Below are 25748 nucleotides of genomic sequence, written 5' to 3'. Positions count from 1 at the left end.
GTTCCCAGGACTCTCCTCCTTGCACGGTTTACCCGTGCACCTCACGCCCGGCACCATGGCTGTCAGCGAACGGATATCGCAGCTAATGGGGGCCCTCGATTCTGCCTCTGGGGTAGATTCGTCGCGTGCGACCTCCCCCGGCGGCGACTGGCGCCAGACCAACGGCGATGCAAATGGCACGGACGAGGAGAAGCAGAACCGCAGCCGACCGCGGACGTTCCCATACTTCGAATATCTTCCCTACAAGGCAGAGGATCCGAGCGAACGTGTGGAAAACCTGGACACATGTCTCAAGCATCTGTACATTGCCGTGTCGGCTGGCGATTTTGCACCAGGCGCTGTGCATTGGACGCGGGAGCTGCGAGGGTGGATTCAGCTCAAATTCGAGATCCCACGAGACACGCGGATAAAGATGGTCAATCTATACTACGAGCTAGCATTGGCTCCTGGGCTGGATTACCTGGTTGCGGAGCGCTTTGCGAGCATGTTCATGACTCTGACAAAGTGAGTCGTCCAAGAATCTTAGGAACCGCAATCCATAGAGTAGTACAGCTGACACGTGGACAGGCGGAAACACTACCTTCGCCCTGGCAAAGACCTGACGCTCGACTGGCGCCCGCTCTTCCGCGAACTGAAGACATTCGTTCTCCCTTCCGAGTCGGGAGGCTCCTCGCCCCCGAGCATCAAGCGAAACATTCGGACATTGACGAAGCTATGCACGTTTGCTCAATATTACTTTGACCCGCAAGAGATACCGGCTATTCTGGAGGAGGTTCTTCCCTTCTTCAGCACATCCTACTCTGAGGGGGCATTCGTCGTCATCGGTTTGCTCAACCTGCTGATGCCCACGAGCATACCATCAGAGGATAGGGAGGACCTACAGCCGCAAGAGTACCTACCTCTGTTTTTCCACCTGTGGTCACTGGTGAACCGGTCTAAACTGGCCGATGCGCACTTCATGGACGTCATGTCACGAATGGCACGGGAATTGCTTCCCGCGAGCCATGTTCCATTCTCGCAGTATGGCCTTTTCACCAGCGAGCAGTGCTCTCTGGTCTTTACGTCCATTCTGCGTCTGCTCGAGATCCCCGTTGGGCAAGCGACCTCTCCATACAGCACCACTGTCGACCTGGGCGCTGGCCTCGCAGTCATGCTTGACCGAGATCAGCGCAAACATCCCTCTACCCACCATATCGCGCGTATTATAGTGATGTCTTTCTCTCCCGCTTGTATGGAGCACGAGGATTCCGTTTTCAGTAAGCTTGAGGGTCTCATCCAGGCTATTGAGACGTTTTACCACCCTTCGAACTCCGGCAATTGGACGCGATCGCTCGCGCAGCTCGTGTTCTACCTGACCGATTTCTTCCTTCTGCGATGGAATAGGGAACACAATGGAGAGATGAATGTCCCCGAAAATCGCAAATTGAACGATGCGCTCAAGCGTCGGTTCGTGCTATGCTTGCGAGAGGTCACTTTCATGGGTATCTTCTCAAAGAGCGAGCGAGCTGTGCTATACTCACAGAGCGCTTTACAAGGCCTTGCGTACCTAGAACCGACTCTCATATTGCCAGGTGCATTGCAGCGGATTTACCCGGCCATGCAAGGCTTGGTTGAGGTTCATCGTACCATTTCCTCCATCAAGGCGTTGCAAATGCTCTCTAAGATCATGGCACGCACGAAGGGCTACCGGTGCCACGTGACGACCTTACTGGGACTTGCCATTCCGGGGATTGACCCCAATGATCTGGACAAGACAGTGCAGACTCTCAGTTACATCCAAGGCGTTTGTTACACAGTGCCGTTCCATGATCTTACACAAGAAAAGAAGGGCGCAAACGGCACAGCGTCAGCTTCGGGGACAGCGACACCGATGGAAGGCGTCGATGTGGGCACAGGGCTTGCTGTGGAGTGGATCACTCAACAGGTGGAACGGTTAGAGAACGCCAAAGGTTTCGCCGAGATCGATTACGACCAGGAGCTCAGTGATCACGAGGAACAAATGATCTTGCGGTCATCGACCACAGGGCTTGCTGAGTTCTTATTGTCCTTCCTTGGTCGGGTCTTCACCCTCTTGGAGAACCTGCCGGATGCTGCAAGGGTACGCAGCGGCTCGCCAGAAGAGAACGTGGCAAATTACCTGCCTGCAGCATTTACGCCACTGCTTGCGGCGCTTTCCCCACAGCTATTCGATATTGCTCTGGACAAGGTTGCCAACTTCATTACCAACCATGTTATCCATCAGGCTCGTGATGCGATATCATTCATCTGCAACAGCTTTGTCAAGGTGAATCCAGAGAAGTCGCTGAAGAGGCTGCTACCCCATCTCTTTGCTGGTATTCGCACGGAGATTGAGGATAATGGAGCTGGTTCAACACGAACCACAGGCGCCGAAGTCCTTCCACGAGATCGTGGACTTGTCTGGTATCTCTGCATCTTGGGCATGTGCGTTGTCCATGTGGGTGATGCCGTCATGGAGTGGAAAGATGAGCTCTTCGAACTTGCAGAGTACATGCAGAAGAACGTTCGGGGTGCTGCTACGATCCATGTTTCCAACTTCATACATCACCTTCTCCTCAACATTACATGCACTTACACCAACGATTACTCCATCTACGAAGATGACGAGCTTGAGACAGGTCTCACAGCAAGCTCGTGGGGTCGTCAGGTAGATGTAAAGCAATTGAACATCAAGTGGCACAAGCCTAGTGCTGAGGAGATTGACTTCGCAGTCAAGTTGTTTGAGTCACAAGTCACTACCTCTATCAATACTCTGACTGCTTTGATTTCTGCTGAGCCACCGGTCAAGCGAGAGGGTACGGGCAAGGACTGGTCGGATGAGCTCTCTCGGAACATCACCCTGCTGCGACTCGTTATATCTGGTATCTCTGTACTGTTCGATATCCGGTACGACCAGCATCAAGAAGCGGCCGATGAAGACGAAGACGGCGATGCCATGGAGACTGAAGGCATAGAGGACGATGCTGGACTGGGCGAGGCAGAAGACGAGGACGTCAAGCCTACCTTCCAGTACGAGACAGGATACCCTCTGAAACGTGGCGATAAAAATTACAAGCTTCTTCATGACCTCCGTCATAAAGTTGGCCTGACCCTACACGAAGTTCACTGCTTCCTGAACGAGAAACAGGAAGATGACGTTATCTGCTTCAATCAATTGTACAACGCATATCGGTCATGGTTCATCGACGTAGGAATCGAACGGTCTGCCCACATTCTGGAACGTGTGACCCGTCTTCTTGAATCGGACGAAGTTGCGTTCAAATTCCAAGGCTTGAGGAAAGAATATCCGCGACCTCTACTTGTCAGACGCGCATATGTCTACCACCTCCAGCGTTTACGCCACAATGCGAGCACTCGGCCGAAGACAGAACTCGACAAGACACTTCTGTTGGATCTTGCGCAATCGAGTATCTCCCTGTATACTGATATTCGCCGCACCGCGCAGACCGCTAGTGAGTCGGCCATCAAATGCGTGTTGGGCGCCAAACCGCTCATTGTACCGCCGCTTCTTGATGCTCTGGTAAAGGCTGTCGGCGAAAACGATTATCCTCGTATCAAGGGTGCAATGTTCACACTTCTCTTCGGCAGCTTAGCGAAGACGATCAGCCGCGATTGGCGGTTCACGCCCACGCTCATCAAAGCCTTCATCGAAGTTACCGGTGCCGACAAGCCCTCCGTTCAGAAGCTCGCAGCAAACGCGACCTTCCAAGTCATGGATATGGGCAAAGCAATGGAGCGAATGGTGATTCTCGACAAAGCGGTCGTCGAAGCAATTGCTTTTGTCATAGACCCTAGTGAAGACGATATTGTACAACAAAAGGTCGTGAAGCGGCGAAACTTCATCAAGCAAAAGCGAGCACGTATCGAAGGCAAGAAGGCGAGCCTTTCCAAGGAGCTGATTGATATGACGAAGACATCCCACTGGAAGAAAGTCAGCAGAACGGCGGCCATCATCGTGAATCTCACTATGCGCTTTGACACCATTGCGTCCGACGAGATGATCACGCTTGTAGCTAAGGGCGCAATTGACCAGCATCCCAGCCTTCGTGGCTTGTATGCTGGTGCGTTGGTAGGTTTGTTCGGCGTTATCCAGACCCGTGCCCTTGCCGATCACAGCTACGAGAAATATCTCCTTATGGAAGAGGAGGTGCCCGATAAGATCTCAGTACCTACGAAAGCGGATGATCCTAATTGGACGGAAGAGCATCTGAGCATATTCACCAAGGCAGAAGCCAAATACTACGTTGACGCCGATTATCCAGGTTGGTTGGTGTGGACAAAGACTATGCCAGCGTTCTTACCCAACCCTCCGGAAATGGCGTATGACGAGGTGGAAACACATGTTCGCAAGAAGCTTGCAGTCATTCTTGATCGCTCGTGGTTTTCGAACTACTTCGCTTTTATGAAGCAGGAACCGCGCGATTCTGGCGCTGATCGCTTCCGCATGTCGAGCGCTATGCTGCTAACGCACGCTTTCGACCTTGTGTTTGCGGGCCTGACCACTACTACCTTCGAAGATATCAAGGACCTCACCCAAGCAGTGTATGGCGACGGAAGCGACAAGCACCAGCACCGCGCCACATCTGAGATTATGGGCGCTTTGCTCACTTGTGCACCTGACCTCCAGCCTGAGCAACGGCAGGAAACCTGGGAGTATGTTTTCCCTATCATTCGTGGCATCTTTCAAGACGGCTTGAATCCGGACAACTCAGGTTACTGGACCACCTTTTTACACGTTGTACTTCAGGCAAAGGACCCTAGGCGAGGATGGCCTCTTGTCGACTGGCTGTCAAGTTTCCGCCTGGACATGGACTCAAATGCAGCATTTAAGGAGAGCTCTAAGATCTATCTGCTACAACAGTGTATCGCTGACGCTGGTTGGCACTTCCGCCTAGAAAAGCCGATCTTGGAGAACTTCATGCAGCATCTTGATCATCCTTACAAGGGTGTACGTGAAGCTATGGGCCAAACCATCGCCGCCATTTATCGAACACGGTATCACGAATCGTACAAGAACGTTGCCGCACTCATCAAGGCGCAGAAGGAAGCCTCGTCAATCGGTGTTCGGCCATATGAGCCAACAGCTGAATTCTCCAAGATGATCACAGAAGTCTTCGAGCGCCTAGAAGTATGGCGAGGCGAGCGTCCCGCAGGTCAACAAACGCCCTCACCCTATACAAACGGAGGCAAGACAGTCCTCCTCTGGCTAGACTCCACTCTCTCCTCCTACGAGTGCACACAGCTCATCCAGTTCTTCCCTAACGTCTTCACCGAGCAGTTGCTCCATATGATGGACATTAAGGAAGACCCCGAGCTCCAATCTCTCGCCTACCACGTCTTCCGCCACCTGCCCAATATCCCGCACCGCCAGGGCGAGGACGCAGAATTTATTGCGTCGCTTATCCGCATTGGCCGCACAGCATCGAGCTGGCACCAGCGCCTCCGCATCCTGATCAACATACAGGTCATTTACTTCCGCCGCCTCTTCTTGATGAGCGAGCAGCAACAACTCGACATGTACGACTGCGTCTCCGCTATGCTGCAAGATACGCAGCTCGAAGTGCGCATGGGGGCCGCTACCACGCTCTCTGGTATGGTCCGTTGCTCGCCTGTTGCGCTGCGTGACCGCATGGTTGTGAAACTCAAAGAGCGATTCAGCACCACCTTGACCAAGAATCCGCTACCGAAGCGTAAGCTGCCGGGTACCCCGACACCCGAGCAGAGCAAGTTGGTCCTCACTAGGCATGCGGCTGTGCTGGGGCTGGGCGCGCTCATCCAGGCATTCCCGTACACAAGTCCGCCGCCGGCGTGGTACACCGATGTGCTTGCCAGTCTGGCGAGGAAGGCGGCAGCGGATCCGGGTATGGTGGGCAAGAGTGTGAAGAGCATTCTGGCTGATTTCAAGAAGACAAGGCAAGATACTTGGCATGTGGACGTCAAGGTAATGCTCCTTCCGGATCTTTGGACTTTGCTAACTTTACAAACAGGCTTTCGAACAGGAACAGCTAGAGGACTTGGAGGGCGTGTTGTGGAAGAGCTACTTCGCGTAGGCGAACATGAATCAAGCTTAGATTTAGGATGGAATGGAATGGAACGGGACGAGGGAACGACACGATCAACGCGATGTAATATACAGATGCCAAACGTACACGTGGATGAAATCAGGGTTGGAAAAGGAAGAGGGTACCGCATGGTGCTAGGCGTATGTGAACTGCATGGTTGGCGCTGAAAAGAAGACTAGGCATGTGTAAACCTTATCATAGACTGAAAGAACTGAATCGAAACGTTGCGATCGACATGGTCGACCTCCCTGACCCACGTGAGGTCGTCTAGGTATCATCTAGCAAGGTATAACTCAGATAATCTCCCTATGACTAAGTGCCATGGCGTAGATGTACTACGTAGGTGGCAGACAGCGCCGTGAATTCCCAAGCGCCGATCAAAAGTTGACAATCCTCGTCCCTATACCGCGATTATCTGCCAACGCCACAAGCTCGCTCCCGACAACGACATCCATCAGTCCCAGCCCCACGCTTTTATATATCACGTTCCCCTTCTGCAACCAATCCATCAAGCCCCTGTCTCCGTTGTGATCGTCCTGCTCCTTCTTGCCCTTCCTCTTCTTCTTCCTTTCATCACATTCACCAATCTCAACCCCAGTGTCGTCGAGTCCCTCCATGCTCTTCCTCGCCAGACATTCATGCCTCTTCCTCTCCGCATCTCTCCTCAACATGATAAGCTCCCCGATTTCGACGACCTCGTTCCCGGTGAGGCCGGCTTGTATGACCTCTCCAGCTTCTTTCAGGCATGCCTCCACGCTGTCGACGATGACTGCGCCGCCTTGTAGTGCATGCTTGTGGTGGTGACGGTGATGATCGGGCGTTACGTTCTGCTTGAGGATATCAGGGTGTAATTCAAGCATGTGTGGCTTGTATGACCCTATCGCAGCGACGTATCTTCCCTTCTTCCTGCCTTCCGGGTTTGTCAAATGGCCCGCCGGGAACAGTGGCGCGAGGGACGGTGTGGTACAGAAGATGACACTGCTTGCGCGGATTGTAGCTTTGAGCAATCTCTCGTATTCCTGAGCGGCAGGTGTGATGATCTGTACCTTCGGCATTGGGAGATCGGTAGCCGTGCCATCTGTTCCTTTGAACAAGCGCTGCATCAGATTCGTCGCCCGCTCGAAACTCCTATTGATGACATTCAAGTGGTGTATCTCGGGGCCCCGCAACAGCAGCGCGAGTCGTATATGCCAGTACGCCTGCTTCCCTGCACCAAAGACAAGCACATCGTGTACGTTTGCTCGTTTCTTAAAGAGCATAGTACTTGCGAGTGCGGTGCGGAAGGCTGTTAATTCTTCGGCGTTTATGAGCGCTCGGGGGCTGCCGGAGCGGTCGAGCAGGGTGAGGAGGCCTTTGGGCGTGGTGCTGTCTTTGCTTGCGATACTATCGGGAGGCACGGAGACAGCGGTTGCGGAGCTAGAGGTGCTGGCGGAGGAGAGGGAGAGGGAGTCGAAGGAGGCGAGGGAGCCGCGCGCTGAGGAGGTGCTGCCGTTCGAAGAACAGGAATTCTTGGTAGAAGCTGAGTCTGGTTCTGAGAGCGTCACGATCTACAGTGTACGACAAGGTCAGTACTGTAAGGATGGTAGCGTGTAGCATGAGAGTTCATACTTTCAAACCCAGTCCATCGTTGCTTGAAGCGGGCATGAATAGAGTCGTCTGTCCATCGCTGCGCTTCAGCGATGTGCGAAGTGGTTGGTAGGAGGAAGAGCAGCCGTTGTGGTCTTGGTCCGTGGAGGTAGAGTAGTAGTGTAGCGCATCAGCCAAACTCTGCTGCAGGTCGAGGATGTCTGGATAGGTGCGATCAGCGAAATTCGTAAGCGTAACGTTGACCGTCGAAAGCGTACCTTGTTTCTTGAGGCCAAGGAGGAGTGTTCGGACCTCCGAATCTGTGAGGACCGTCAAAGGCATTGCATCTGTCGCAGCCAGCCGCAGTTCGAGGCGAAGAGGCGTCGCACACTCTGACAGAAGTGGTGAAAGCTTGAGGAAGGCAGGGTAAGGCGACAGGTAAACAATGGTGTTGTGTTAGCAGTTGCGATCGTGGTACCTGACATGATGTAGTGGGGGCGGGGCTCTGTCAGCTTCGAAGATCGTCTTCCCTGCTAGAGGCTTATTCATCACAGCAATTTGGCGCCAATATTTTGAGAAATCGTTCCAATGCATGGTATTCATGAAATTGTTCAGTCGAAGCTGACTGCTTTTGGCCGTCCTAAACTCCGTGGTATTCGAAGCCCGCTACATGCAGATGATAGACACACCAAATTCCCTACCGTCCCAAACACAACCATCAGGACCTGCTTAGATCTTGATAGCGCTCTCGAGAGCCTTCCTCCGCTTGTCCATGCGAGCGTTGGCCTTAGCACCCATGATACCACCACCCCAGTGACGGTTGGCATCCTTGTGCTTCTCAAGGTAGCCGTCCTGGATAGCAGAGCTAAGCTTGGAAAGCTCGCTCTTGTCCTCGGAGCGGACCTCAGTAAGGGCGAGGACGGCGGCGGTCTTCTGGTGGACGACGGTACCGAGCCTGGCCTTGCCCTTGACGATGGCGTATGGGACGCCCATCTTGCGGCAGAGAGCGGGAAGGAAGACAACCAACTCAATGGGGTCAACGTCGTTGGCAATGAGCACGAGCGACGCCTTCTTGTTCTCGATGAGACCGACGACGTGGTTCAGACCGAACTTGGCGGCGTAAGGCTTCTTCGAGACATCCTCCTTCTTCTTGCCCTCAGAGACAGCAGTGGCCTCCTTAGTCAAACGCTCCTTCTTCTCGGCCTTGGTCTCGGGTCGGTACTTGTTGAGGAGCTTGAAAGCCTGGGTGGCGGCTGTATCATATTAGCTCACGCTTCACCTAGTGTATCCGGTATGCCTTACTGTTGCGGTCGAGAACGTGCTGGAACTGAGCAATGGAAGGAGGGACCTTCAACCGGAGGTTGAGGATCTTCCTCTGGCGCTGGAGGCGGACGTACGCGGGCCATCGCACCATGCGCGAGAGGTTGCGCTGGGGCTGGATGTCCTGGCCGATACCGAAGTTCTTGGGGCGCTTCTCCAGGAGGGGGTTCTGTACCCATCAGAGCCTGCAGCAATGCGATTGACAGCTTTGACAACGTACCTTGGCGGGCTTCTTGGAGCCGGCCTTGCCCTGAGGGAAGGGCGCGGGTGCCGCTTTCTTGGCCTTGGGTGCCATCTTATCGTCGAGGCTGTCATTGAGAGAGAAACCATTAGCGAATGCTCATTCACTAAATAGCTCCTGCTGCTCTAAGAGTGAGAGGGCATTGCTGCCACTCTGCACTCTAGCCATCTTCAATATCGCTGCCTTCCATGACGGAAGCATGCGATGAATCTGCTGGAGCGTCGATTGGGGGGTTGCGCTTACCGAATTACCTGTGTTAGTGGAGGGGTCGACGGGTTGGTGATGGAGTTTCGAAGTCGCAGAAAAGCAGAAGTGTGCCCATCGTTCGCTTAATTTTCCGCGTCGGATCGGTGCGCTAGTGGTGCGCTAGTTCTCTTGCCAAGCGCGGAACGGCGAAACTAGCTCCGAATGATCCTCAAACACCACGGGTATCATACTTCAGCCTCATACAGCAAGTGGAATGGCGACGCGGGATCCATTAACGCGGCTAGTGCAGGCTTTTTTCGCTTGGAAAGCTGTGCTTTTCGTTGTGGCAGCTTTGTCTCCGGGCCCAGGTTATGACACATCCGCTCTGATCGCCACGAATCCAAGCAGCTCTCGACACATTGACTTCCAAAACTTGTCTACGGCAAGTCATATTTCGCTCAATTTCTTCAGATGGGACGCATTTTACTTTGTCAAGTCTTCCCAGAGAGGGTACATCTATGAGCAGGAATGGGCCTTCAGCTGGGCATACTCACTAGTGCTCAGAACTCTGGTTCAACGTACGAATAATCCCAAAAATGGACTGTGAGACATTGACTCTGGCAGTTGCATCTGGAAATGACTCTGCTTCATTGGGAGTTCACGTGTGGACGGGGATCATCGTCTCTAACACCTGCCACCTTGGTTCTGTGCTGGCTCTGTACCACCTGTCAGACATACTGCTAGGTCGGCAGCAGAACGGCCGTATCCCATTCGTCGCTTCTATGTTACATATCGTATCCCCAGCCGGCATGTTTCTCAGCTCGCCTTATGCGGAATCTCTTTTTGCTGCACTAAACTTCACTGGAATGCTTTTGTACGCCCAGGCCAGGATAACGGATCCACTTGTTAAGAAGCAAACAATTCGCGAAGATTCTTTGATCCTAGGAGCAGGCGCTTTGTTCATGTTGGCAACGTGGATCAGAAGCAACGGCTTGTTGAGTGGGTTGCTGTTCTTGTTCGATGCTATCGGCTGCGTCCCTGGGCTACTGAGGATGCAGCTGAGTCTGAACGACATCAGAAGACTCATGATCACATGTTTATCTGGCGCTCTTCTGGCCCTCGGCTCCATGGCTCCGCAGTACGTGGCGTATCAGCAGTACTGCGGCTCTGAGGCCAGTGCAAGCGCGAGACCATGGTGCTCCAAAACAGTACCCAGCATCTACACCTGGGTTCAAAGCCATTACTGGTAGGTCACGTCCCCTGATTTTTCTGGGCTAGGCTAATGAAATTTGCTAGGAACGTTGGATTCTTACGATACTGGACGTTCTCAAACCTGCCCCTCTTTCTGCTGGCCGGACCTATGTTGTGGCTTATGATTCATACCAGCGTTGAGTACCTGCGTTACTCCACCCAGCAGCCTCTCAAGCCACATAATCCCCAGCGGCGGGGCGAGATGAAGGACATCGTTGATCCAAGCAAGATTGCGATGAGATTACCACAATTAGCATTGCCCCAACTTGTCTTGGCTATCACTGCAGGCACTAATTTCCATGTCCAAGTAATCAACCGCCTATCTTCCGGCTATCCGGTCTGGTACCTTGAAATTGCTAGATGGTTGACGCTGCAAACAAACACAGCTCAAAGAAACAAGGTGTCGAAAGGCTCGCAGTGGATATACCGAGGATTAATCATGTACGCTCTTGTCCAAGGAGCTCTTTTTGCGAACTTTCTGCCTCCGGCCTAGGCGTATTTCCCCTGCACATATCCATAATCATTCCCTCAATATAATAACTTCGCTCGAAACATTCGTGTTTCTTCGCTCGGCTTATAATTAACAATGAGTCTCTCTTCGAAGTACCTCTATCAGATCGATGTTGCCACTCAGCCGTTGGTGTTTGATACCAAGTCCCCTGAGGATTTCCCACGCTTTGCACGAAGTCCAATTTCTCTTCTACAAGCATAGTAGAGCGGGGGAAGTCAGCTGGGTCACCATTTCAAGTCGTCAACATCGTCAACTACCCAGCAACTACAGCTTCGCCTGCGACCCGAGTTCTCCACATCCGCCTGATCCTACGCTATCATATGATGACCTCGTGTTGAGAAGCTCTCAGAGTCTTTCGGTCATACATCGCATCATACCATGCTCGGCAGTGACCGTGTCACCTGTGGCTGATTTTTGTGTCTCGACGCTACAGTGGCTAAACGGAACCAACAGTTCAATTCCGCTTAGTAGCCTTCCGTGCCCAGTAAGATGGTAAGCTATGTTGACCTAAGAACTTTGGAAAGTGATATTACTACTGACGCTTTAGTGGGCGCATCAAACGAGGACTTATGAAGCAGGCCCCAATCGCAACCATAAGACGCGCCTATAATAGAGTATAAGTCACGCTGTGCTAGCACTGGTCCATTCGGCTAACCGCGGGGTGTTTCATTGTATCAGAATATTTCGTTGGAATTTTGCCATCGTTATACATCTTGACCAAAAGGAACCATTCGATACCACTTTGGAGTTCCTTGCCCCGGTATCAAATGCTATATAATTGGAGACCAAGCGCAGCCTTCAATATCGGGTCTGCAGCTGCTTCTATACAGCAGCTAGTGGCATTGTCTCAGCCTTGCCATTTACCTAGGGGCGCTAGAGTCGAATTTGTACACGGACAACGGTCGCAAACGAACCTTTGCCGTTAGTGCCCCTCTTCAGGTCCATTGGTGTAACAGGGGCGGGCGCGTGCTCATAAACTCCATGTTTTGAACAAGCACCATAGTCTCCGAGTTCTGCCCAGAGGCGTTGTTTGCAACAGGTGGGCGTTGGTAACTATTATCTAGACTGACAGCCCTAATCTACTGCTGGCAAAGGGTTCCTTGAACTATCACCCTCCTAGAACTTGGATGCCACCGTTCGCAATTTGTACCTCTGTGTGGAGCTGTTGCCTCGCTGCCGGGCCATCATCTGCTCGTATAGCCGGAGTCCGACTGATCGACTTGTTACCAAGGAGCATTCTCGAGCGCAACATTACCACAGGGTCGTGCAGATGCGCCATAGGCTCTGCGTCGACCCTCTTGTCGGAGAAACATACGTCTGGAGCCTCTCACGGAGATGGAAGACCATCTGATGGTCTGCTGATAAGCTATCGTACACTACATAAGAGCATGCAACCACCTTGAATCCATACATCCTATTGTCAGGATCTTGGGTTGTTAGCACACCGCTCCAAGATGCGCCTTCTCTCTGTTCTTGCCTGTCTGTTTGCCTCTACCTCCATTGCAGCGGTCTTACAAGGAAGACAGGAACAATGCAATCCGGCCGGGGTTGGAGGTGCATGCGTTGTAGCTGTTCAGAATCGTGCACAGGATATGGCATTGAGCGACTGTCAATCGTTCATGACCAGATCGCTCATCTTTGATGCAGTGTACGAGTTCCTCTTCCGATCCTGAACACTCACTAATTTTCTTGATGAAGCTATATCACAGCGCCTGCAAGTAAGGTCTTTGTTACTACTACTGTCTTATATGATTGTCCATCAGCGGATGCTGCACCTGGGCTTCAAAACGCAAATCACGCACGCCAAGCTGCTGTAACCGTGATTACCGGCACCATACCTCCATATGCGCGTACATCTGGTGCTTGTGGTAGCAGCGAATACAGTTCGGTATGCCGAAACTGCCTGGCAGCTAGCATCTATCCTCCTAGTGGAGTGTATCAGGACTTTATATCTGTCACTGGATTTGTGAGTGAAAGCAAGGTCCTTCTCGCTCATCGCTAACTTTTCAAAGACTCTCACGACAACGGGAGGCGTCACTACTATAACTGAAAGAGATCTCTCATGCACCGGAAGGCTCTTAACGCCAATCGTTATCTCTCCCACGACAGGCTCATCGTCCTCTACGACGTCTTCCGAGACCTCCTCTACGACATCATCTTCGTCCTCATCGACAGCCTCATCAACGTCTTCAGAAACCACATCCTCCAGTACGTCTGTCGATTCATCATCTATAACGTCGTCTACCTTGATTTCTTCGACGAGCTTCTCAACAACTTCTGCTACGCCTACGAGCACCACAGATACCACGTGCACTACCACATCTTCTACCTCGTCGTCGAGTTCTTCAACAGGCGAATCTTCCACAACCTCAAGCTCCGAAAGTTCGTCATCTACATTTTCAACGACTAGTATCAGTACGTCCTCATCGTCGACCTCGTCCACAAGCAGCAGTAGTAGCAGTGATCCACCGTCAACAACGTCTTCTAGCAGTAGTGAGATTTCGCCTTCGTCATCATCCACTTCTACTAGCAGCGAGACGTCGTCGTCAACTTCGAGTGCCACCAGCAGTGAGACATCGAGTTCTAGTTCTAGCAGCAGCAGCAGTACCGGCGACACGACTTCAACCCCGACATCGACCAGCAGTAGCTCGTCGATTTCTTCTGGATCAACCTCTACTTCTGCCATCAGCAGTACTGAAACTTCTTCAACGCTTTCTACCACGACCACAACATCACAGTCATCAAGCACGAGCTCGACGACAAGTGCCAGCCCCACTGCAGCTTGCGGACTACCAACACAGACTCTGTGCAACGGTCAGTATGCTTCTCGTCGCCACCTCGCATTTACTGATACAACCAATATATCTAGGCGTTTGCACAAACCTGCTTGAAGATGTCAACAACTGCGGTGCATGCGGGACCAATTGCAATGACCAGCTCCAGAACCCTGGATTGACGAGAGCCTCCTGTGACAACGGTGTGTGCACCCGCGACCCCTGCAATGGCCAATGCAATACAACGGTGAGTTGCGGACTCAGCGATAGTCATGTGAATTGTGGATGCGCACAGACTTCCGAGGGGCGAGGTTTGTGCTTCAATAAAGTCGCAGCGGGTTTATGCGAAGACGAAGACCTGTACCCGAGATGCAGCACCAGCATAGGAGACTGTCCCCCGTTTACGGTGTGTGTGCCAACGGCTTGCTGCAAAGAGAACTCCACGGAGCAAGAGGATTTCGGAAGATGCGTGAATAGGGCGGGGTGTGAACGGACGACCGGAAGCCGCCTGGGCCCTACGCTGCTTTTCGAGCGCGTTGGTGATCGTATGGTGGAAATGGGAAACCTGTAAGTCGTGAGCCTGTAGTCGCTAGGCGATGATGTGGGAATACGCGTGAACTTTGTTGGAATGAAGAAGGCCTGATCTGGAATTGAGAGGCTCGCAGGTTGCATGCGAAGGATATTATGTGGGAAGTAAAGGGAAGAATTAAATTGGCCAGGGCTTGATACATGTCCTACACTGCATAGTTTACGCTTTCGCTTTTCCAATGGAAACTACAATGAGGGTTGTCATTCCTCCAAATGAGTTGCACAAACTCGGTAGCTGTGACTCGAAAATGTACATGTATCTGGTCCGATGGTTCACGCTTTTCATAATCTGTATGCATGCACATCGTCCCCGTGTATGTCTTCGAATCGGCAAGGGATTCAAGGGTCCACTGGGGTAGGCCGAGGTGCCTCAAGCTGGGCAGACTACCTGGGCACTAAGTGGGCATGGTCACTGTCGGACAGCAAGACTTACTGCGACGGTCTCATCAGTAGAGACGAAAGGCAGAAAAATATACGTCCGAGATTACCGCCCCTTGTTATAGCGTAGGTGGAGTGCAGAGCCCGCGTGCCCCCGCGTACCGTGATGCTGGCTTAGTAAGGCGTTGCTGCCGGTTGCTCTGGAGATGGCCGGCGTGTTTACTTGGCTCGGCGGCACGAGCAACCCACCAGCAAGTACCTCGTCCCGGCCACCTTCTTCTATAATGTTTCGCAGCATCCCATAGTTGTCAGATCGTGATTTCTGTTTGTTACAGAAGGGACAAGTCCCCGGGGTTACCTTCCCTGCCGCACACCATCAATACACTTTTGCGCTGCGCCCGTCATGACGATGCCGGCGCCCACGGAGCATCGCCGCAACAAGTCTGCGATGCTCAAATCTATTGTTCTACCGGGCCACAGGCGGACGCCATCCGATGGCACTGCATTGAAGAAAGAGCCGCACGCCGTCCAACCGTACGCTCCGCAAGGCTTCGTCCACGGCGCACCGCTGCTGCCGCCCGATCATCCGCACAGCCAGCAAAGAGCTGCCAATCACAATCTGAATATTCCCATCGACCCGCCGGTCTCACCTCATAAGTCACAGGACACGAGAGAAGGTCGGCCCAAGGGCTTGCATAAGAAGACGCTCAGCTCAGTTTCGCTGCGAACGCTGGGCAAGGATAAGGAGAAGGAGAAGACCAAGGAGAGCAGGTCGAGGGAGCCAAGCCGGACGCGTCAAGAGGACCTGGCTAAGAGTCATAAGAAGACGAAGTCGAGGACTAACCTTCGCACTCTGTTTGGCAAGGATAAACAGGCACAAGATGTGAAGGAGACGCGCGACAAAGAGAATACTACGCCGCCGGGAACCTCAGACGCAGGTGCGCCCTTGCACACTCCCATCTGGGCTGAGTTTAGCTCGCGGCCCCTGCAAGAGGTCACGACCACGAGCAAGGTGCCACTGAACGACCAGCGTCGTAGCATTGAGGAGGAGATTGCACTGTACACTCCCAGCAACTATTCTCCATCCAAGGGCCGTAATTTCTTCGACAATGGTCTACCTTCGCTTCAGAAGAAGTCACCAGTCAAGGAGCGCCCAAAGTCCTTCTTGGGCAGCGGCTCCACTCCCTCACTGTTCGAGACATTTACTCGTAAGAAGAGTGACGATCGAGTCCCACTAGGAGACACGAAGGGCAACGAAGGAAGAACCAAGGATAGCCCTTCCAAGAGCCTCACTCCGAGACCCCCGTTGGTGCGGGCCAACACGGACAACAGCCGGGAAAGCATCCCTCAAGAGTCCACCAGCCCTAAGAAGACATCGAATGCAGAAAAGAGACAGAGCCGTGTTATGGCTGCCGTAGCTGCTTTTAACGGCAAATCAAAGCAGACCGAGAAGGGCACTCCTGCGACGTCACCCATCAAGCTTGATCCGAAGATGGTCGACGCTGAATTCGAAGAAGTTTTGGTACGTTCACGCTCAGCTCTTGAATAACTTACTAATCGTACATAGGAGTCCCGACAAATCCCTAATCATCAGCGCGCCGCGATGAGAACGCTGAAGCTTGAGGTGAAGGCCGACTTCGTCCGAACACACAAGTTGGATACACCTTCAGTATCTCGTACGACCTCGGCCAACTCTGGGGTCGCTGGACGGTTGTCTGCTAAAACCTCTCTGTCACGGTCGACCAAATCGCGAGCTGGTTCTACAGAAGAGGAGAAGGTGCCGCTGGAAGACAATGCAGGAGGCACCTCGAAGCGAGAGCGACCCAGGAGCAGGACCTTCGGTTTTACCAGAAGTGACTCTCCCACCAAGAAACAGAAGGGTGAGAAGGAACAAAAGTCTACGGCTATCCCGAAATCACCCTCTATGAGATCACTAGCATCAGTGTCCTCTCAGCGATCAGTTTCCAAAGGCTCCAAGACCGTGTCGCCGGATGAGTTCATCAACTACCTAAAGAAGACACCGAAGCCGCAGGCAGTCGAAGTAGGAAAGCTGCATAAGCTTCGCCTGCTGCTGCGAAATGAGCCGGTGGAATGGGTTCACCAATTCATCGTCGAAGGTGGGATGACTGAACTCGTTGGCCTCCTGCATCGCATCATGGAGGTCGAATGGAGGGAGGATCACGAGGATACGCTGTTGCATGAGCTATTGCGTTGTCTCAAGGGTTTGTGCACGGCAGACATTGCTTTAAAGCAATTCGCTGAGATATCTTCAACCTTGTTCCCAGCTCTACTAGGGATGCTGTTCGACGAAGAACACAAGGGTCCGAGCGAGTTCACTACGAGGGAATTCATCATCCAGATTATCTTCGCCCATCTGTCTATGGCATCTGAGTCAGAGTTGCATACTCGCGCGACAGGGCTCATGGAACACCTCAAAGATCCTGTCAAGGAGAAGCAGGCATCTACCGTCCCGTTTGTCCTGCAGATGCGCCAGCCTCGACCATACCAGGTATGGTGCAAAGAGATCACGAACGTCACTAAGGAGGTTTTCTGGATTTTCATCCACCATCTCAACGTCGTTCCTATCTCGCCTTCATCGGACGAGCCGCCCATGTCTTACGCGAAGACTCACTTCCCTGGACAGCGCGCTATCGTGCCAGCTGCACCCTACGTCGGCGGCGTAGAATGGGATGCGACCAACTACATTGCCACGCATCTCGACCTCCTCAACGGTATCCTCGCAAGCCTCCCTACCCGCGAAGCGCGCAACACCTTCCGGTCTGAACTCAAAGTTTCTGGCTTCGAAAAGGTCATGGGTCACTTGCGGACTTGCAATCCCAAGTACTATGGCGCTGTTCATGACGCTGTCAAAGTATGGGTCGGTGCGGCATTGGAAGATGACTGGCCAGTCCGCGATGTCAGGATGGGTCCGCCTGATGGCAAGCCTGGCGTTGGGAGTCCGATAAAGCAGAGCCCCAAGAAGAAGGCGGAGAAGCCGCCGCAGATCCAGGCACCTAAGGTTGAGATCGGAGGTGGCCTGGGACTGGGCTTCGAGAAAGAGATCGCTATTGGAGGGAACCACAAGATTGACGACGATTGGATTTGAGCTTGCGACTCGGATCAGTACGAATACCTCCGGGTGTTGCATCGAATGTGTGGCATTCCTCGCCTTCTTCATTTCGAGCTCCAGACTTGGATAACGCGTCTAGGAGGGCGCTTTTGGAGAATTCTCAACCTTTGGATAACGTCATATCCTGCACATCTTCACTCTCCGTCTCAACACTTGCGTACACGTAGACGCATACTTGGTTCTCCGGCGCTTGGATAATGACTTGGTTAAATGCTGCTCCTTTCCGAATTTCTAGTCGGCGTTTGGATTTCACACGGCATGTCTCTCGTCAACTTTATTTCATCATCTCCTTCTCCCTCCTTCAGCATTACCTCACGTTGGCCTTCCGGCATGGCTGGGGCTGTAACGACACGACTTTTATGACCGTTGACGGACACTTTGCATGTTGAAGCCTCCCGCCACTTGTTGGTCTGGCTACGAATATGGCGGGTTACGACTTTCTATTCAGTTTTACATTGTTGTATCGCAACAAAGCACATTTATAGGCGTACTGGTGGGACATGGGCTTGGGCTTCAATTTATTCGCATTCTCATTGTTATGATATGTGCTGTGCGTGATATAGGACACGGAGTAAAGTAAAGTGAAAATGCAATAACAAGGTCGTGTGCGATGTGGAGCATTGGAAACTCATAATGACACACCGCGAAGGCCGACGGAAGAACTTGGACTTCTTTATTTCGGACACTCCCGCGCCAGGACGAAGGTCAACCAATCTTGGCGAGTGATGTGTAGGATTGCGTACCCTAGGGCAACTCACCATACAATGAGTGTCTAGGACTTTGGCTTGATATTATATGGCTGCCATCCAGGTCAACGCAATGGAGTTGCCGCCAGGAAGACCAACTTATACTTTCGGTCACTATTTACTATGCATTTCACTAAAATTGGGTGTAAAAGTCGTATAGAGAGAAAGGAGTCCAACAGGGACTGCACTGTCTAATGCAATGGGTATCACAAACCATAAATGCCGAACCCTATATCCATGCGCCAGAAATGCAAACACCATCCCATGCATCTTCCACTTGTCTATCCTCAAGAAGACACTCATGTCTTCCTCCCCTTCCCCTTCCGCCTTCCCTTCGACGAGTTATTTCCGACCTCCACATACCCACTCTGCACCTCGCCCTCCTCCAGCCCCATGACCTCATTCCCCTGCATCTCCTTGAGCTTCTCTTGTCCGCTGATGAAAAAGCTCAAGTCGCGGTTCTGCTCCTCCAGATCCGCTTTTTGGGCCTCCACTTCCTTAACCTTGGTCTCAGCTTCCTCGGCTTTCTTTTCCAAGTGCTGGATACGCGTCATGAGGCTCTCGTTGATGGTCTGTTCTTCTCTATATTGTTTGGTAAGCTTCCTCGCGAGTTCGGAAGCGGAGGATGCTTTCGCCGCGTTGCGCGCGGCGTCTTTCTCGAGGGCAGAGATCGTGGATAGCGCGTCGTCGTACTGGGCTTGTAGCTTGGAGAAGTCGGATGTCAGGGCGGCGACGTTGCGGCTGGCTTCGTCGGCTGTTGAGGACGCCTTCGCGGCTTTGTCGACCGCCCGCTCGACTTGTTCTTCGAAGTAGGCGCGCTGAGACTCGAGCTGTGAGGTCAAAAGGTAGGCGTACTCCATGCCCATATTATCGAGCTTCTCACGGGGGACGGTGTCGTTCGCGTAGCCTGTCATGCCTGCGTTTTTCAAGCCGCTTGCGTGCGCGGACGCAGGCAGGTCGACTAGTTTCCCGTCGGATTTGTTCTGAATGAGGCGGTGCACGTAACCGTCTCCCGCATAGTCCCACACATGCTGGGATACGACGTCCATAGCGTAGGTGTGGTTTGTAGTCTCGTAGTGCGCGAAGGCGTGCGCGCTGTCGTAGCGGCCGCAACCGATGTTGCCGCAGATGAGGCAGATCCAGAGGTTCTGAGTGGAGCCACAGACGGAGCACTCGTTGTCTGGGGCATCACCATCGAGGGCGCGGTTGTGAGAGGTAAAGGCGTCGTTTTGTGTATATCGGCATACGGGGCAGCCTGAGCCACGCCATTTCTCGAGACAGGCGCAGTGGAAGACGTGCTGGCAGAGGATGGTGAGAAGTCCTGTTGTTTCGTCCATGCGCTCGAGGCAGACTGGGCATGTCGGGAGCTCGACGAGGGAGGGTGTAGGAGGGGCCATCGGTTTGGCTGTCAAGGACGACGCAAGAGAAGGGGCTTCGACAGGAGAGGAGACGTTCGAAGTTGCTGGTAACGGAGCGGTGGGCTGCTCTGTGGCTGCTGGGGTGAATGGATCGTTGGTGAGGTCGGGATAGGAAGAGGGGTCGCGGTTCGCTGCATCCGACTGGAAGGTGATGGACTTGATGAAGACGACGTGACAGTATTCTGGCTTCACAACAGTCAGTAACAGTCCCATTCTTGGGGGAGTTGGCCAGGCATACCTCCATGCTATTGAACGGTTTTCCGTTCCACTCTTTCCTCCACTCTCTCGCTTTCTCTGCCTTCCAGAATTTCATCAACACCATGTACTTGTTTGCCCTCGCGGTCCTGATCAATCTGAAATGGCTGACATGCTCCCGTGTCTGCTCGCCGACGAAGCCTAGCAGGTCCGACGGTGTCATATACGACGGTACGGCCAGTATACATAGCGTAGTGCAGTTCCCCTCTTCGAACTCAGTCGCCGCACCCTCATCATAAAGGCCTGGTGTTTCCTGCCCGTCACGGTATAGATGCACCACACCCCAGCCAAGCTCGGTATCCTTCGGACTCGAGGGTATGAATTTGCCCTTCGTAGCCAGTCCACCTGCGTTCGCGGCAGGATGCTTGAGCGATTTGGTGTGGGGTCGTGTAGTTCCGTCGGCTCCGTCGGCAGCCTTCATATCGATGCTCAGGATAGATATAGCGTCGAAGCGCCAGTCTTTATGTGCAAAGCTCTTAGTGCGCCTATGTGCAGGGCGAGTGGGCGGCTTGACCAGCGGGACAGGACTGTCGTGGTGCTCCGAGAATGAGGGGCGCGTGCGATGGCTGTATCGGCGGGGATTTGGTAGGGCTGGCGCTTCGCTGCTCGAGGCAATGGGTTTGAGGGCACTGCTATAGCTTTTGTGGGGAGGCGCAGGTGCTGACCATGAGCTCGAGCTCCAGCTATGAGCAGGGAGCTCCGAAGCGAAGATGTCGGTGTTTGGAGGCGGCGTGTATGTTGTCTCAGGCGACGAGCGTGATGTGTAAAGCTCAAAGGCAAGATGGAAGAAATAGGCCGGCATTACGGACAGTCGTACCGGGCAAACATCTTCAAGTGAGCGCGTGCAACGGTGGTGGTTGTGGAGAGCGAGCTGTGAAGGTCAACTGCCTGCTAAATGTTGGAGCTCTGAGCTTGGAGTGGCGTGTGTGGCGCGGGGTCAAAGGGTCGAGGGTAAACTAAGAGGCCCGTTCACCTTTTTATGCTTACCAACGCAAACAAACGCAATGAATACCACCAGCCCGAACGAAGTGAGTAGTAAGATAAGATATGTATTCATCTATGGTCTCGTATAGACCCGTTACGTACTAGAAATCCGCCGAGGACGGTCAACTCCGTCCCTCAAACAAATACAGTCCCAAACACCCTGATTATGCAATGTAACCTCCATTTGACGCCTCATCGCATCCATATGCCATGTGAAGAAGTCCTAAATGCAGGACGAATGCTAGAAATGAAAGGGTATTGATAGCTGCTCGTGGTAAAACGCGAAAGGAAATACAAGATAATGGAGAGCGCGAGCTGATGTTGCTTGCGAAAATACAAGTCAAAGGCTGATGGGGTATTTGCTTTTGAAACGTGTCCAGAATATGCAGTCGTGTCAATCGATTCATGAGTGCAGGCCTCTAAACAAGGTCTGCGTCGATAAGGTCATCAATGTCTTCGGTCTCTTGCCCTTTTGCGTTAACGACGATGCGGCGTCCTCGTTGCTCGAGAGGTACGCCGTCACGCGAAGCGCCAAAATCGAGAACCTTTGGTATCGTTAGCACCCATTCCGACGCTTCGCGACAATGGAGCGGAGAAGGTCAAGAACGTTCTCCCACTGTGGATATGCTTACCTCGATGTACGTCATACTATTCCGATGCACCGCTGCGACACATCGCCGCTCATTGAACTTGACTTGCCACACCCCACTAAGGTCCGTCAAAAGATCTTTCACGAATTCGCCAGTCTTCACATTCCACATTTTTAAAGTCTTGTCGGAGCCGGAGATAACCTTCTGACCGTCGTGCTGGAAGCACGTAATGGCTCCAGTGTGAGCGCAGAGCCTACTTCTACACTGGCCATTCTCAGGATCCCAAATTCGGAGAGTCGAGTCAGCGGCAGCTGAGACCAGGCGCTCATGACTTAGATCCAGTAGACCGACTAGTGATGTGTGCCCCTCAAGAGTGAAAAGACACGCCCCAGTGTCGAGTGACCAGACTTTGACCATGTTATCCATGGAACCACTGATACAACGATTGCGTTCAGTATCCAAGACCACACTGTAAACTTTCTGGGAATGGCCCTGCAGTCGATGCAGTACTTCGCCGGTTGAGATCTTCCATACGCGTACAGTGCAGTCGTAGCTTCCACTGACAAGAGTATCGCCGTGGGCAGCGATAGCACGGACCGAATGGTGGTGTCCGGTGAGCGCGCGAATGAAGTAAGGGTTGTCCGAATCGTTTGCTGGGGGACCGGTCTGGATGATGCTCCTATCACCCGGCTTGGGCAACTTCCACACCCTCAACGAAGAGTCTCGGGATCCGGTAATGATAAGTTCCTCTTTTGGCATCATGATAGGTTGACCATCATGAGTCTCGCCAATCTTCGTAGGCTTGAGAATGACAAGACATCGAACGGTAGATGTGTGGCCCTGAAAGACTTGCGTACACTTGCCCTTTTCAATGTCCCAAACGCGGACAGATCGGTCGGTCGACCCTGATACTAGAGTATTACCTTCATACTGCAACGCCCAAACACCGCCTTCGTGGCCTTCGAGACGGTTACGCAATGCTCCGGTCTTGGTATCATATACGTTGATGTTGGTGTCGTCGCTGCCAGTGAGTATCTTATCAGTATCGAACTGAAGACAGGTAACGACGTGGCGTTGGTGGGCGCGGAACGCAATGTGCTTCGGTTTTGTTTCCACATCCATCCAGCTCTTGCGGATAAGGTGGTGACGCTGGTACAACGATTTATAGAGATGCATTTTACTTAAGGTGTGCAGGCCAACGCCGGGATCTGGGAGGACGTTTTTAGCTCTGAATGCGCACTCGAAAGGTCCCTGCTGCTGAGAAGCGTCCGATAGCAGTGAGAATGCGATATGCTGTCTAGAACTGAAAGGGCTCTTCTTCTGAGTGCGGGCCTTCTTGACACTAAAGTGCTTAGTAGTGGTAGGTGTCTTCCTCTTCGATCGACTGGAAGAAGACCTTGTTACTGCGCCTTCAGTATCCGGACTGCCAAGCGCAAGCGGTTCAGATGATTCTGAACCATAAGACGAAGTGCTGATACTGCGAAGGTCCCGTTCGTAGCTCTCGCGTGAAACTGGGTATTGCCAGCCCCATCCCTCGGTAATGGCACGCTCCAGTTCGTTCTCAGGCAGACTGTAGCCATCTCTGTCTAAGAGTGACTTCCAAGCTAACTCGTTGGTATCGACCAGCTCCCGCCACTTCCGCGAGACTTGAGCCGCGTTGCACATGCTCTTGACGTCGAGGAAGTTGATGATATGAAGACTGAGTTCCGTAGGGAGTAGTGCAATGAAATCGCATTTCAAAGCCGGGTTGACGACGTCTGCAACGAAATGGAGTGTCGGTTTAGTGCATCTTCGGAGGAGTTGATACATGACGTAAGTTTTCATTTTCTCCGGAAGGGCGTCGAAGGAGTCTAGCATAGTCGGAACGTCCATAAGAGAAGGGGTCAGTAACTGAGGGTTTGTGCTAAGTTGGCTCGCATCAGGTAGCTTGATTCTCCGTGATTTGGGCGACAAAAGCTGGAACGATGCCATATCGCTCTCACCTAGAGTCGTTTGAGAAATGTCAAGGCTGGACACGTCGTTAGAATCATCTTCGCCCCCATCACCCATGTACAAGTTTCCTAACGGGTGCTGCTGGGCAAGATTGGCTGCCGCTGTGATAGGCGATAAGCTCGGGCTGGGTAAACTGGCGTCCTGCGCCGCCAGTGTGTTCAAAGGTGCTGGACGTCCCGCTTGCGCGTACGGGGCATCGTTGGTCGGGAAAGGTCCAACTGGTTCTAAATCGGTATCCGCGATCGGGGGTGTGGCAGCGATTCCAGGACCATCCACAACAGAGGCGGGAAGTGCGTGCGTGTCGGGGATTGGGTCATCTACCGCAGCATCTTTGTCTTGCTGGCCAGGGAACGACTCCTGGAGGTGCCAGGAAGGAGGTGCAGTCTGCCGGCGGACGTGTTGCGATGACGACCTCAGCGCCGCCCGTCTTGCATTCAAAGCAGGTCTGGGTACTTTGGAAGAGCTCGACGCGCCCACATCTGTGTCGGGTGTTGCAGGTGCCGTTTCTTCGTTCTCATCGGGTGTCAGATTCGAGCTGAGCTTTGTCGTATTTCTACTCTTATAGTCTTGAATCGATGTGCGTGGTTTCTTGCTGCGACGTTGCAGACTTGCGATCTCGGCGGCTTCAGCAATAGAGGGCGGTGACGAGGATCGCTTCCGGCGTCCAGATACGGAGCGCACATCGTGATTAGGGGCCGCCATAGTGTTCGATCGTACGGCGCGGCTCGGAGTGGCGAAGGCAGGCTGACCTGTAAAAGTTTCTACCGTCTGAAGTTTCCCATTGTTGCTTGCAATGTCTCCATGGAGGGTTTTGTGCTGTTCATGTATGTCAGCTTGTATACACGTCTTACGGTGTTGGTGCATCGTAGCCTCGGCCGGTCAAGCGTACCTCTGCTATAGTGTCTGCCACATCCTTGGCCTCTTGGAAACAAGCTTGTTCGCCTCCTACATCGAAGCAGAATTTACGCAATGACTCGGGCGCGTGGGCGTGGGCGAGGGGGTATTCCTTCGGGTCTCGTTCGCTCAGACTACGCGGCGGTTTGAACAACAAGGGTGGAAACTGCGTGGTAGTAGTGGTGGTTGTAGTTACGACGGTCGTCGTGGTCGCTGGCGCTATGGACAGATGCGCCATGGTATAAGGCTCTATTGCCTGCTTTTGCACTATTGTAGTACCGGCAGCCTCGGGGTTACGATCGGAGGCGGCCATGATGCCAGACTTCCCGCGAGACGTCGAGTGACGCTCGAACTGCTGTAGATGGCCTTTCGGGAGCTGATCCGTACTAAGGTGAGAATCGCCCGTGTCGACACGTTCTTGGCTATACAAAGGTGTGTGTGATACACGGTCGGGGCTCGAGGCGCGGGGGCGAGCCGACGGGTTGCGGACAGGACGAGGCTCGTTCAATCAAACATGAGTGCAATAGAAACCCGGTGTCTGGCGAGGCGAGGAGGAAATACTTCGCGGTCGCAGGAGGTTGCCGGCGGGTGCTCGTGTCCTTCGGGCAATCGCTGACAGCGGCGACTTGAGGGGGTGAAACGGCGTCGTCTAAAACGCCGCGTTTAGGCGACCGCGACAACGAGAGAGCACCACGGAACGAATGGTCTGGTAAGGGAGTCAGTCGTGCAGGGAGGATTCGGGGTGGTCGAGGAGGTGGGTAGTGTGGTGGTAGTGGGGGGTTAGCTGGAGAGATGCACTGGGAGAGGCGCTCGGCAAGCAGTAGGCTGGTCTGCCATCACGGGG

General features: G+C 53.1%; 7 protein-coding genes across 7 annotated transcripts; 2 read left to right on the top strand and 5 right to left on the bottom strand.

The window, feature by feature from the left end:
* Positions 1-55: 55 nt before the first annotated feature.
* BLM3 (Proteasome activator BLM10) lies at positions 56-6068 on the top strand (the record flags this gene model as incomplete). Its single annotated transcript, XM_056209159.1, has 3 exons — positions 56-504; positions 568-5959; positions 6006-6068. The coding sequence occupies 3 exons, from the start codon at positions 56-58 to the stop codon at positions 6066-6068; spliced, it is 5904 nt and encodes a 1967-aa protein (XP_056075981.1).
* A 389-nt stretch (positions 6069-6457) lies between these two features.
* N0V89_000334 (uncharacterized protein) lies at positions 6458-7988 on the bottom strand (the record flags this gene model as incomplete). Its single annotated transcript, XM_056209158.1, has 2 exons — positions 6458-7627; positions 7689-7988. 2 exons carry the CDS (start codon positions 7986-7988, stop codon positions 6458-6460), a joined length of 1470 nt encoding a protein of 489 aa, XP_056075980.1.
* Positions 7989-8375: 387 nt separating this feature from the next.
* Positions 8376-9261, bottom strand: rpl8 (60S ribosomal protein L8; the record flags this gene model as incomplete). Its single annotated transcript, XM_056209157.1, has 3 exons — positions 8376-8899; positions 8949-9135; positions 9187-9261. 3 exons carry the CDS (start codon positions 9259-9261, stop codon positions 8376-8378), a joined length of 786 nt encoding a protein of 261 aa, XP_056075979.1.
* Positions 9262-12914: 3653 nt separating this feature from the next.
* N0V89_000332 (uncharacterized protein) lies at positions 12915-13999 on the bottom strand (the record flags this gene model as incomplete). The annotated part of the gene is made up of 2 exons (XM_056209156.1): positions 12915-13930; positions 13993-13999. The coding sequence occupies 2 exons, from the start codon at positions 13997-13999 to the stop codon at positions 12915-12917; spliced, it is 1023 nt and encodes a 340-aa protein (XP_056075978.1).
* Positions 14000-15304: 1305 nt separating this feature from the next.
* On the top strand, positions 15305-18001 carry N0V89_000331 (uncharacterized protein; the record flags this gene model as incomplete). The annotated part of the gene is made up of 2 exons (XM_056209155.1): positions 15305-16417; positions 16463-18001. The coding sequence occupies 2 exons, from the start codon at positions 15305-15307 to the stop codon at positions 17999-18001; spliced, it is 2652 nt and encodes an 883-aa protein (XP_056075977.1).
* A 1069-nt stretch (positions 18002-19070) lies between these two features.
* Positions 19071-21246, bottom strand: N0V89_000330 (uncharacterized protein; the record flags this gene model as incomplete). The annotated part of the gene is made up of 2 exons (XM_056209154.1): positions 19071-20375; positions 20428-21246. The coding sequence occupies 2 exons, from the start codon at positions 21244-21246 to the stop codon at positions 19071-19073; spliced, it is 2124 nt and encodes a 707-aa protein (XP_056075976.1).
* A 601-nt stretch (positions 21247-21847) lies between these two features.
* On the bottom strand, positions 21848-25217 carry CDC4_1 (SCF ubiquitin ligase complex subunit cdc4; the record flags this gene model as incomplete). The annotated part of the gene is made up of 3 exons (XM_056209153.1): positions 21848-21973; positions 22061-24826; positions 24900-25217. The coding sequence occupies 3 exons, from the start codon at positions 25215-25217 to the stop codon at positions 21848-21850; spliced, it is 3210 nt and encodes a 1069-aa protein (XP_056075975.1).
* Positions 25218-25748: the final 531 nt, after the last annotated feature.

The sequence above is a fragment of the Didymosphaeria variabile genome, assembly GCF_027946475.1.
Source record: "Didymosphaeria variabile strain IMI 356815 chromosome Unknown scaffold_1, whole genome shotgun sequence".
Taxonomy (NCBI): domain Eukaryota; kingdom Fungi; phylum Ascomycota; class Dothideomycetes; order Pleosporales; family Didymosphaeriaceae; genus Didymosphaeria; species Didymosphaeria variabile.
The sequence above is the reverse complement of the archived record's forward strand: the minus strand, read 5'-3'. Positions and strand labels throughout refer to the sequence as shown.